The sequence below is a fragment of the Herpailurus yagouaroundi genome, unplaced genomic scaffold (assembly GCF_014898765.1).
Source record: "Herpailurus yagouaroundi ecotype Mexico unplaced genomic scaffold, PumYag 196, whole genome shotgun sequence".
Classification (NCBI taxonomy): domain Eukaryota; kingdom Metazoa; phylum Chordata; class Mammalia; order Carnivora; family Felidae; genus Herpailurus; species Herpailurus yagouaroundi.
The window spans coordinates 15,099,554-15,111,003 of NW_024412427.1; the positions used below are offsets into that span (position 1 = coordinate 15,099,554).

Below are 11,450 nucleotides of genomic sequence, written 5' to 3' on the forward strand. Positions count from 1 at the left end.
AAAAAAAAAAAAAAAGAGTATCTGGCAGAGCCAGACGGATGGTGGGTGCTCCTGAAATCCCAGTTCTCCCACTTCCAGGAACTTATAATCTACTGAGGGACAAAAAGTTAAATATCAGGAGAAGAGTTCAAGACAGCCCACGAGTGATGTCACCGAGTAGTATGTGGATATGGGTCAAAGTGAACAAATCATAGGTGGCCTGGATTCCTGAGGAACGGGACGGGACTATGGCACGTTGCCAATGGGCTGGGGACGATGCTCTCGACAGAGAAGGCGGGCACAGAGCTAAGCCTAGAAGGACCCACGGGGTTTGGACAGGTAGAATGCAAGACAGCAGGCACATCCAGTCAGGTGAGAGGCTCAAACAGAAGCAGGAGAACCAAAGAGGAGGTCAAATTAAGACACCAAAGAGATCGGTTTGGTTGGAATAAGGATGTGAGAAACGAGGGTAAGACTAGGAAGGTAGGCTCAGGGCTCACTCGGGAGGACGCTGCATGTCCACGAAGGGGACGCTGGAAACAGAAACAGACCTGCATTTAAATCCTTGTTTTACTCGCTGTGCATCTTGGGAAGATGTCCAGCTTTAGTATTTTCATCTGTAAAATGGCTACAGGGACAATACCCACACACAGGGTTGTAGTGAGGACTAAAGAGATGTACATATAAAGGCTTAACCCAGTGCACGGCACCTGGCAAGTGCTCAATAAATGACAGCTGTTACTATCGAGGAGTTTAGGCTATCTTGTAGCAGTGTTAACCTCTTATGTCCCATAGACCTTGGAAAATCTGTGAAAAGCTATGGATATCCTCGCCAGAAGAGACACACACACAATCTGGCCGGTGGTTTCAGGTAATTTAGAAACCTTCTCACATCCGTTGCAGACTTATCCTGGGGGTTCAGGGCCTCCACATTAAGAACCCCCTTCTAGAATCAGAGCAGGACCTCGCTAATTGAGTGTGGCTCCAAGGAATGGTGAGGACACGAAAGAGTACTTGAGGAGGACGGTGGCGGGTGGGGTGGGGTGGGGCAAGCCGGGGGCAGGCTAAGTGTCCTGCAACAGGTCAGTTGGGGTGGGGGCGGAGGCAGGTCCACACAGAACTCCTCTGAGGCGCTATTGTAAAGCATGGCTTCTCCTGAGAGTGCACTCAGTGCTTTCCTTCCAGACAAGGACAATGACATCAAACCATGCCCTTCCTCTCTTTTTCTTGGCTTCCCCGAAGCAACAAAGCAAGGCATCCAGGCCTGCACGTGCCTCGGTCTTAACATTAAACTCTATTTCCTCGATTGTTTTACTAGTAGGTCTACTTTTCAATCCACGAATTTGTTGTGGAAAGAGCCAGGGAACACATAAAAAAGAATGAGGAAGACAAAAATGGATGCTGATAATGAAAACATGACAACAGCAGCAGCTAATATGTATTATGTTCGAAGTGCTTCGTAAGTTATGAATTCATTTAATCTCCCACGTGGTAGACACTGCTATTGTTCCCATTTGATAGGTGAGGAAAAGCGAGGGACTGAGATGCTCAGTAAACCGTTCAAGGTCTCAAAGCTCCCAGGCAGCAGAGCTGGGATTGGAATGCAGGCCGTCAGGCTCATAGGCCTATGCTCTGATGAACCACGGTCTTGACAGGACTTTGGGGCTACTAGAGGAGAGAGATGTGAACATCTCACCAGAGGCCCCCCTCTGTGTGTCTGACACGCTGATGTCCCACCAGTAACCTGGGGGGCCTGTAAAAGACTCCTACCCAGGAAATGAGCCATCTTCCTAACAACCACGTTCCAGGCAGTAACGTCCAGATGAGTCATCACCCACACCTTACAGGTCAGCCCCTGTGAATAATTAAAACATCAACTGCCTACTACTACCTCTTTTCTCTGGACGTGGGAGAGAGGGAAACGAGTTAAGGAAGCAACAAAATCTGGTCTGGGATTAGAGTTCCTTCTTCAGAGGGAAGAAATGTAGTTTAAAGCTTGGATGCCTTTAGAGAGAAAGAAAATTTACCATTTCACTGTCAAAGAAACACTCCATCTGTGTTCTGGGGCTGATTTAAAAAAAACCACACAAATTTTCCTGGTGAAAACGTATACCAGAGAGTGGAGACAAATCAGGCTGGAGCAGAGAGGGGAGCTGTGGTTCAGACACCTTTGTAGTAAGAGGCCCTGCCTGTCTCCTGGAGGATCAGCACTGTCTTACTCTGCAGATCATAGCAGTGGTCCGCCATGGGAACCCTGCAGCCAGGTGTCTGGGATAGGGGATGCAAACGGGATCATGAAGGTCAACTCTGGTTCACCTAATAAGGTCTCCCTCATCAATCTGGGGAAGGGTGGGCAACACAGGTATATTTTCTCTAAGACTTCTTAATAGGGTAATGAAAATTACCTACCAAAAATATCAAAAGAGCCCTTCTAAAGTTATCTAATCTTTTCCATCTACAGCACCCCAGAGAGGAAGTCCTTTGCTTTCTACTTAAAAACTTCCAGAGGGGGTGTCTGGGTGGCTCAGTCGGTTAAGTGTCTGACTTCGGCTCAGGTCACGATCTCACCACTCATGGGTTCGAGCCTCATGCTGGGCTCTGTGCTGACAGCTCAGGCAGCCTGCCTTAGATTGTGTGTCTCCCTCTCTTTCTGTCCCCTCCCCAACTCACTCTCCCTCGCCCTCTCAAAAAGAAATAAGCATTTAAAAAAACTTCCAGAGATGGAGAGTCACTCCTCACATTGATAAATACAAGACTCTCAAACATCTTCAGAGTAGGTTCCATGGATTCCCCCAGGCCTGGACCATAAACCACACTCCACCTGAGTGTGTCGTCCACCTCTCTACAGGAAAGGAGCAAATCTTATGAGGTACTAGTTCCCACCAGTTAGTCTAACTTTCTCACTGCAATCTATTGGCTCATATCTCCGGGCCTGAACCCTCCATCAAGTCAGGAAATTGCACCTCACTGTTGGAAGCACACCCGTGTAGCAGTAATTGAAGTTGGCCCTTACCTGGGGGCTGTGCCTCTGGACACTGAGCTGGGGGTTGCCTGCGAAATGGTCACAATGTCTTCGTCCCCTCCATCCTCATAAAAGCTTGCTAGGGCGATCTGAAACAGAGAGGTAGTAACCTGGGTTCTTAAACAGGCCTTCGTCTGACATATTTCCTTTGAGTGCAAAAAAGCAAAGTCACGAAGGTATGGCCCACACTTACAAGATGGTCTGTATCTGGGGACCACGGAAAATGAGATCAAAAGGTAGCAGCCCGGGGCACCTGGGCAGCTCACTTCAGCTCAGGTCGTGATCTCGCTGTCGTGAATTCAAACTCCACATAGGGCTCACTGCTGTCAGTGCAGAGCCAGCTTCAGATCCTCTCTCCACTCCCCCTCTCTGCCCCTCCCCAGCTTGTGCCCTCTCAAAAATAAATGAACATTAAAAAAAAAAAAAAAAGTAGCCCAACTATTTCTCCTCATATCACCTGAAACGAATTCCATATCCTAAGGGGAATAGAAGGCAAGAAGGAAGGCCGGGATGGAGACACTCCTCATTCTCACATTACCAGGAAAGGTGGTCCAGTGAAAGCAGCGTACATTTATTGAGCATTCATTTATGTGCCACAACGTTCTGAGCATTAACTCTACATGTGTTAACTTATTTAATTCTCAAATAACTCTATATAATTATTATCATTGTCTCATTTTATAGTGGATACGGAGACACTGAGAAAAATATTGCCCAAAGTTAAACACTGCGTAAGGAGTGGAGCCAGGTTCCAAGCCAGGCAGTCTGCTCAGGCCCCTACTCTCAGCTTTTACGGGACGACCAGGAGTCAGGAACGGTGAGGTCAGTCCAGATGGCTACTGTTGCTTTCCCACTGAGGCCCAGTTTCCTCATCTATCCACAGGGACACCTGGCCCACCAACCCTGCACGATGAATGAGAGGACCCATTAGCATTTATGCACAGGCACGTCTTAGCTCTATACATACAGAAGGTCTACGGGAGTCTTTTGGCCATTTGCGAGTGTTTCTCTCGCTGACTCAATGGTGAAGTATTTAATCACTCTGTACGAAGATACGAGCACCTAGGTCTATGCAGATGAAAGAGGCGTAGTTCCCGTCCTCAAGATCACCAGCCTTATAGGAGGCAGTATGCTGTCATAGGACACGCACTGAACTGGTATGGGGGTGGGGGAAGGGGGGCCTACATTCAAGTCCTGGCTCTGCCAGGCAAGTCATGTCGCACGTGGGAGCCTCATATTCCCTACCTGTAGTGTGAGGAGACGCACTGAATGACCCGACAAGTGTGTGACATTAGTCTAGGCTTTCCGGGCTGCCTTGCACAGGAACTTCACACTCTGTGTGTGTGTGTGTGTGTGTGTGTGTGCGTCCACATGCACGCATACAGGCGCGATGCTGTACCTAACTCTTCTACTTTGGGGAAGCAATTTAAATGGGTGAAGTCAGACCCAATTCAGATCCCAACCTCACTGCTTACTGGCTGTGGACCTCGGGCATGTCACTTGCCCTCTGAGCCTCCCATTCCTCATCTATACAACGGAGCTGGTTAGTCTTCTTTACCTCAATGTTGCTAGGATTAAACACATCATCACATGTAAAGTGCCTGGCCCTTGGTGGTTCAGAGCTTGAGCTCTGGAATCGGACTGAGTTCTAATGCTATTGTTCCCACTTGGTAACCAGTGAGGCCTCACGCAAGTCACTTAACCTCCCTAATCCTCAGCTGCAAAATGCAAAGATTAAATAACTTCCGGCACGGAAAGCAGTTAGAAGAGCACCTGGCTCCACCGTAAGGATTCAAGAAATCACTAATCATCATCACCTACCTAAGACGCAGGCTGGCCAATGCCATTTACGCCATTCTTTCTATAATTAATTGCCGAGCGTCTACGAAGAGCCAGGACCTGTGCTCGGCACTGGGGATTCAACAGTTTACAAAAAACCCTCCCTCCTGTAGCTCATCTTCATGACTTAGCTAACAAACATTTAATGAATACTTAATCCGTGCCATTGAACTAGACGATAAACTCCTCGAGACTCCCACTGTACAGACGAGCTAAGACAGACATTGACACAGGCCCCAAGCTGGCGCCACCACCTCGAAGGCAGTTTCTCCCAGCAATTAGGTAGGAGGGGGCGTGGGCCAACTGCGGGGCTGGGCTTCTCCCTCCACCGGCTGCCGGGGCGGCGGAAATGGAAATGAACGACCCCCTCGGCTTCACCGCAGCTCCCCCCAGGACCCGGTCCTTCCCACCGGCCAGGCCCTCAGCCGAGCCTCGGCGCGGCCGCCACGCCCCCAGCTCCCTTCTCCACGCGGGTCGCGGCAGCGCCCCAAGTCTCGCTGACCCCGCCAGCGGGCGAGGCAGAGGGGGGTGCCGAGGGCCCGCAGAGCAGGGCCGGGGCTGGCCCGCCTTTTCCCACGCCCAGGCCGAGCCGGCGACGCGTGGCAAGCGGCCCCCGGACCCCGAGGCCTGGGTCGGGCCGCAGCCCGGCGGGATGACTGTGCGCTTCGGCCACCGCCGGCTTGGTGTGCCAGACGCCCGCGTCCCACAGCCCCCCTGCCGGCCCAACGCACCCGGCCCCGCGCCGCTACCTGCAGGTCCCAGCCGGCCGATTCGAGGAAGAAGCGGGCCCGGTCCTCCTCGGCCCCAGTCACCGCCACGAACTCCCTCAGCGCGTCCTGCCGCTCCGCCGCCATCTTCGCTCTGTGCGCCGCCCGAAGCGCTCCGCCCGCCGCCGCACAGCCTCAGCCCCGCAGCCGCGTTCCGCCCACCGGTCGACCCGGCCCAGCCGAGCGGCGCCCGCCCGCAGGCCCCGCCCCATGCGGTGCCTCACGCAAAGTCCTCCGTGCGGGAAACTCCCCCGACTCCGCGCCCTCTGGCGGCCGCGGCGCGGACTTGCAGTCTAAGGACGGGGTTGGAAGCCCGGCGGAGGATGAGCGGCGGCGGGGCGGATCTCCATGCTTTCGTGGAATAAGAGATCTCCCAAGGAGTCCGATTCACAATTATTCATTGGCTCATCCCTTCATTTTATTCACTTATGGATTCGTTCATTCACTTACTTGTTTCCGTATTTACCGAGTACCCTGGTGCTCTTCCAGGGTTGGGGATAGGCAGGAGCAAAATAAAGTCCCTGCCCTCTGGTCCACATTCTAGGGAAATAGATCTGGAGCAACCGGTTCTTCTCTGCTCCCAACGCTTCGTGCCACCCCATCTCACTCCGCCTACCAGACACAATCTCATGGCCTGCAAGACCCATGTGAAACGTGCTAGCCTCTCCGTCTCATCGCCCAGGCTTTCCACTAAATTCCTGTTTCAGGCACACTCCCTTCCTTGCCATCCGCGACTCCCTTTTCCTGGAACGCTTTTCCTTTGCTGGTGTGCAAGGTGCTCTCCCGCTTTCTTCAGACTTCTGCGCCGAGGGCACTTTCTGAGACACAATCTCGCGTTTTGGGCCCGCAGCTCCTTTGCCCTCTTGCCTCTTGCCCCCGGGCCTGGGATTCTCTTCTCTTTTCCTTCCCTTTGTCAGCCTCTGCACACCCCCTCCTCTTAGTTTAGATAGTCCCTCTTCAAGGAGGCCTTTCTACAGCCCTGGGCTCCATCAGACATCCTTGTGCATGCCCTGTGAGGCCATGTCAAGTGTCAGCCTTCCCCAAAGGCCACCATCCCTGTGACAGCAGAGGCTCTGCCTGTCTCCAGCATGATATGGCTTATCAGCATGCACTCTGGACTGAGCCTGGGGTGGAAGCCCAGATATTCCTGCTTGCATGATCTTGGGTATATTACGTTTCCAGGCCTCCGTGTCTTGATAAATGAAGCTCCTTGCAGTAAGTGAAGCTCCTTACAGTCCTTCAGAGGGATGTGTGAGGATCCAGGGTGCACTGCTCAGAGTAATGCTTGACACTTTCTAAGCCCTCTGCTTAGCTGTCATTTTATCTCCTGTGATCTGCAGTTGCTGGCACTAAATAGCCACTTAGTAATCCTTTGCTGAATTAATGAAGGAGTGCATGAATGAAATTCAGGGTCAAGGAGGCAGACCCCTGATGAGTGTTGAGCTGACTGTGGTATGTGATCCAATTCCAGTAAATAAAACTTTTCCTTTTCCATAAAACAGATGCTTTCACGGTGGGGAGAAACGGCCTGAGCCCTCAGACCCATAAACGTGCCTTCCCCAAGTGTAGTGGCTGCAAAGACATTGTCCTCAGTATTCATCATGGTTGAGACTAGGCTCTCCCAGACAAGCCGGGTGGCCAGGCCAGGCCTCTGCCCTGTCTGGGCTTCAGGGCCTACTTAAAAAAACTTTTTTTTTCAACGTTTATTTATTTTTGGCACAGAGAGAGACAGAGCATGAACGGGGGAGGGGCAGAGAGAGAGGGAGACACAGAATCGGAAACAGGCTCCAGGCTCTGAGCCATCAGCCCAGAGCCTGACGCGGGGCTCGAACTCACGGACCGCGAGATTGTGACCTGGCTGAAGTCGGACGCTTAACCGACTGCACCACCCAGGCGCCCCCAGGGCCTACTTTTAAAGAGGGGGTATGGGAGCTGGGCCGGCCTGGCATTCAAAGCCTTCTCTGACCCACCTCGCCCCCTTTTAAAAATTTTATTTATTTATTTTGAGAGAGAGAGAGAGACAGAGCATAAGTGGGGGAGGGCCAGAGAGAGAGAGATACAGAATCCGAAGCAGGCTCCAGGCTCTAAGCTTTCAGCACAGAGCCGGCTGTGGGGCTCGAACTCATGGACCATGAAATCGTGACCTGAGCTGAAGTCGGATGCTGACTGAGCCACCCAGGTGCCTTACCCCTTTTTCATAAAAAATATTTCCTATTGCCCCTTTATACCTTCAATGGAATTCATAGATAATAAAACTGACCTATACATATTGAAAAAATCAACATCATACCCTAACTGGAGAGAGAAAGAGGAAGTAATTTGGAATAAAATGATCTGTATTTCAATTCTCAGGTATAAATGAACCAGTTAGGTGCTTGACTCCACGTACAGGGCTGTTTTATGTGTAATTAAAATATTGTAAATGTGTTGCTTACAAAGTAAGTGGGTGAAAATAAAGTTATTTTTGAAAAATGTTTATTTATTTATTTTGAGAGAGACAGAGCCTGAGCAGGGGAAGGGCAGAGGGAGAGAATCCCAAGCAGGGTGCATACTGTCGGCACAGAGCCCGATGCGGGGCTCGAACTCACAGACCGAGAGATCGTGACCTGAGCTGAAGTCGGACGCTTAACCGACGGAGCCACCCAGGTGCCCCAAGTTCAGGTTATTAAAAGCAGGTTTTCAGGGGCACCTGGGTGGCTCCGTTGGTTGGGCGTCCGACTCTTGATTTCAGCTCAGGTCATGATCTCATGGTGCAAGGGATCGATGAGCCTGCTTGGAATTTTCTCTCCCTCTCTCTGCCCTTCCCCCCATGTGTGCACGCATGCGTGCCTTCTCTCTCTCTCAAAATAAATAAATAAAAACATTAATAATAATAATTTTTTTTAAAAAAAGCACAGCTTTTCAGCTGCTCGAGGTCCCGGAAGGACACGTGGGAAGAGGGACCTTTCCTTGTGGAGCAGACTCCCCTTTCTGCTGCAGGGACACCAGGCACCAGCCCTGGTCGTGGACCCTCCCCTTCCATTGTCGTGTCCACCTGAAATGCCCTGCAATTTCCCAGGAAGCCCAGGGTCCTGGAGACTCGCGGGCGTCATGCTTGCACTCGGCTGCCGGCATGAGAGATCTGTGGGTGACCAGCTCCCCAAGCTGCAGTTCTTTGGCTGGTGGACGAGTCCTCGAACCCAGGTGTCACCCCTTCTTCGTTTTTTTTTTAAAATTTTTTTTTAACGTTTATTTATTTTTTTGAGACAGAGACAGAGCATGAACAGGGGAGGGTCAGAAAGAGGGAGACACAGAATCTGAAACAGGCTCCAGGCTCTGAGCTGTCAGCACAGAGCCCGACGCGGGGCTCGAACTCACGGACTGTGAGATCATGACCTGAGCCGAAGTCGGCCGCTTAACCGACTGAGCCACCCAGGCGCCCCCCCTTCTTCGCTTTTATCCATGATTTGTTTCACCTGCCAGCACCCCCTGCACTTCTTTTGGGGACTGTTCCCCCCTCCCCACATCCGCTGGGCCTGGCACAGTTAATGCCCAACATGCACCCATGCGTTTTATTCTCAAAATCGCCTATGAAGGGAGACGCTAATGTCATTACCGGCAGATGGATAAGGAAGCCGGGACACTCTAAGAGAAACCAACTTACCCAAGAGATGAGTAGGAGAACTGGAATTTGAATCTGAGCAGCTTCCCAAGGCTGTGAACTTTACCTCTACCCTCTATTCCCCCCTCAGATGGGGGGATTGCAGGGGTCTAACACGTGCCAAGAATCTGCTTGGTGCTTATGCTTCTGGTGCCGTGTCAAGCACACTGCTGCCTCAGGGCCTTTGCACTTGCTCCTCTCCTCAGACATCTACGAGTCTCTGTACTCACTCCTTTCAGGTCTCTGCTCAAATGTCACTTTGTGAGGACTCTTCTGACCACCCTAAATAAAATACATCTCCTCTCCCTCGCTCTGGCACCTCCCCCCGCCCACCTGCCTTCTTATTCCTTTAGCACTCACCACCATGTGACACGTTACTTATTATGTTTACTTGCTCGTTGTCTGTCTTCCCCCAGTAGCAGGTGCGCCCTGAGAGAGCAGACTTTACTCTTTAATCCTCGGCACACTGATTAGTGCCTTGGCCTTCACCCACTTTTTATGACTGGATGGAAGGGGCGACATAGGGTGAAAAGTTAGGTTCCTGTCCTCGGTACGCTCGAATTCCAGACGAGACAACTGGCGGTCGTGAAGGAAATGCACACGCGTTTATTTCAGGCCACGGTAGCGCTGCAAAGAACAGGGAGGGGCGTGAGGGCCACCAGAGGGATGGAGACATCGCGGTGGACGGAGCAGTCCGGGAGCCCTTGCGAAGGGGAGCCTTGGATGAGTTAGGGAATGTGTGGCCAAGGCCCGGGTGGGTGCCAGGGCAGTCAGTTTAAGGGGTGGTGGTGGGAGATGATTGGGGACGGGGGTGGTTTGCAGGGACCAGATCCCGCAGGGTCCCGGGAGGCGAGGAGGTTTGGGAGGCCGAGTGGTTCTTTCAGATGCTCTGTGCCTGCAGACCACAAATGACCACAAACCTGGTGCTTTATTTATCTATTTGTTAACTTATTTATATTAGATTTTTAAATATTTATTTATTTGGAGAGAGAGAGTGTGTGCAACTGGGGGAAGAGGCAGAGACAGAGAGAGAGAGAGACAGAGCATCCCAAGCAGGCGCTGTGCTGTCAGCACCATTGATCCCCCAAACTGTGAGATCACGACCTGAGCCGAAACCAAGAGTTAGACGGACGCTTAACAGGCGGAGTCACCCAGGCGTCCCACGAACCTGGGGTTTTACAATAATGGAAATTTACCCTCTCGTCGTTCTGGAGGCCAGAAGTCTGAAATCAGTAACATGGGGCAGGAATCAAGGTGTCCGTGGGCCCGCTCCCTCTGGAGACTCTGGGGAGAAGTGATTCTGGCTTCTTCCAGCTTCTGGTGGCTGCCAGCCTTTTTGTGGCCACATCACTCCCATCTCTGCCTCCGTGGTCACGTTGCTGTCTCCTTCTCTGTGTCAAATCTCCCCGTCTCTCCCTCATCAGGGCACTTGTGATTGCCTTTAGAGCCCCCCCCCCCCTGGATAATCCAGAATAAACCCCCACCTCAAGATCTTTAACTCCAGAGGCAAAGTCCTTTTTTGCCATGTGAGGTCCAGAGATCAGGTTCCGGGTTCCAGAGATTAGGACGTGGTTATCTTTTGGTAGGGGGTTATTATTCTGATGACTGGTGATTCAGTGATTTATTCCGTCCTCAGACTAAACTAATGTCCCCTTTGGCTTAGGTTTTTCAAGCTCTTTTTCTGTGGTTATAATGAAAAACGGCCAGATGAATCCACCGCCCCACAGAGTAGATGTTAGTAGATATTTGCGTGGAAAGCAAAAATGGGGTTCACAGATACTGAACGCACACAGTGCACACAGCACATGTGAAGCCCTTAGTAAATGCACCGAATTAGTTTTCGTCCAATGCGGAGAAGTCCACGTTGCCATCCTTGTCCACGTTCTTATCCACGAGGGTCCAAGGGGAGAAGCGACTGATTGATTAGTCACTAAGGGCACACAGGGAGGGAGTGGAGGTTCGGGCTGGGAAGTCAGGAGTGTCGCACTTTCCCCCACATCGGGCTTCTCAGCCCCAGCACTCCCGATGCTTTGGGCCACACAACTCTATGTTGTGGGGGATGCCATGGGCTTTCAGCAGCATTCCTGACCTCTACTCACTAGAGGGTGATAGCCAGTTGTGACACCCCTCAAGTTGTGACAACCCCCGAGTTGTGACAACCAAAAGTGTCTCTACACATTGCCAAATGTACCCTGGTGTGTGG

At 51.6% G+C, this 11,450-nt stretch overlaps 1 protein-coding gene across 2 annotated transcripts in view; it reads right to left on the reverse strand.

Annotated features, from left to right (window-relative positions):
• Positions 1-5,722, reverse strand: part of NSFL1C (NSFL1 cofactor) — a 23,226-nt gene extending 17,504 nt beyond the window's left edge. For both annotated transcript variants that reach the window (XM_040447475.1, XM_040447474.1), the window contains exons 1-2: positions 5,590-5,722; positions 2,993-3,090 (exon numbers count right to left, since the gene is read on the reverse strand). In XM_040447475.1, the coding sequence (XP_040303409.1) occupies positions 2,993-3,090; positions 5,590-5,694 (203 nt within the window). In that variant the 5' untranslated portion in view covers positions 5,695-5,722. The remainder of the gene's footprint in view (positions 1-2,992; positions 3,091-5,589) is intronic.
• Between the last annotated feature and the right edge of the window lie 5,728 nt (positions 5,723-11,450).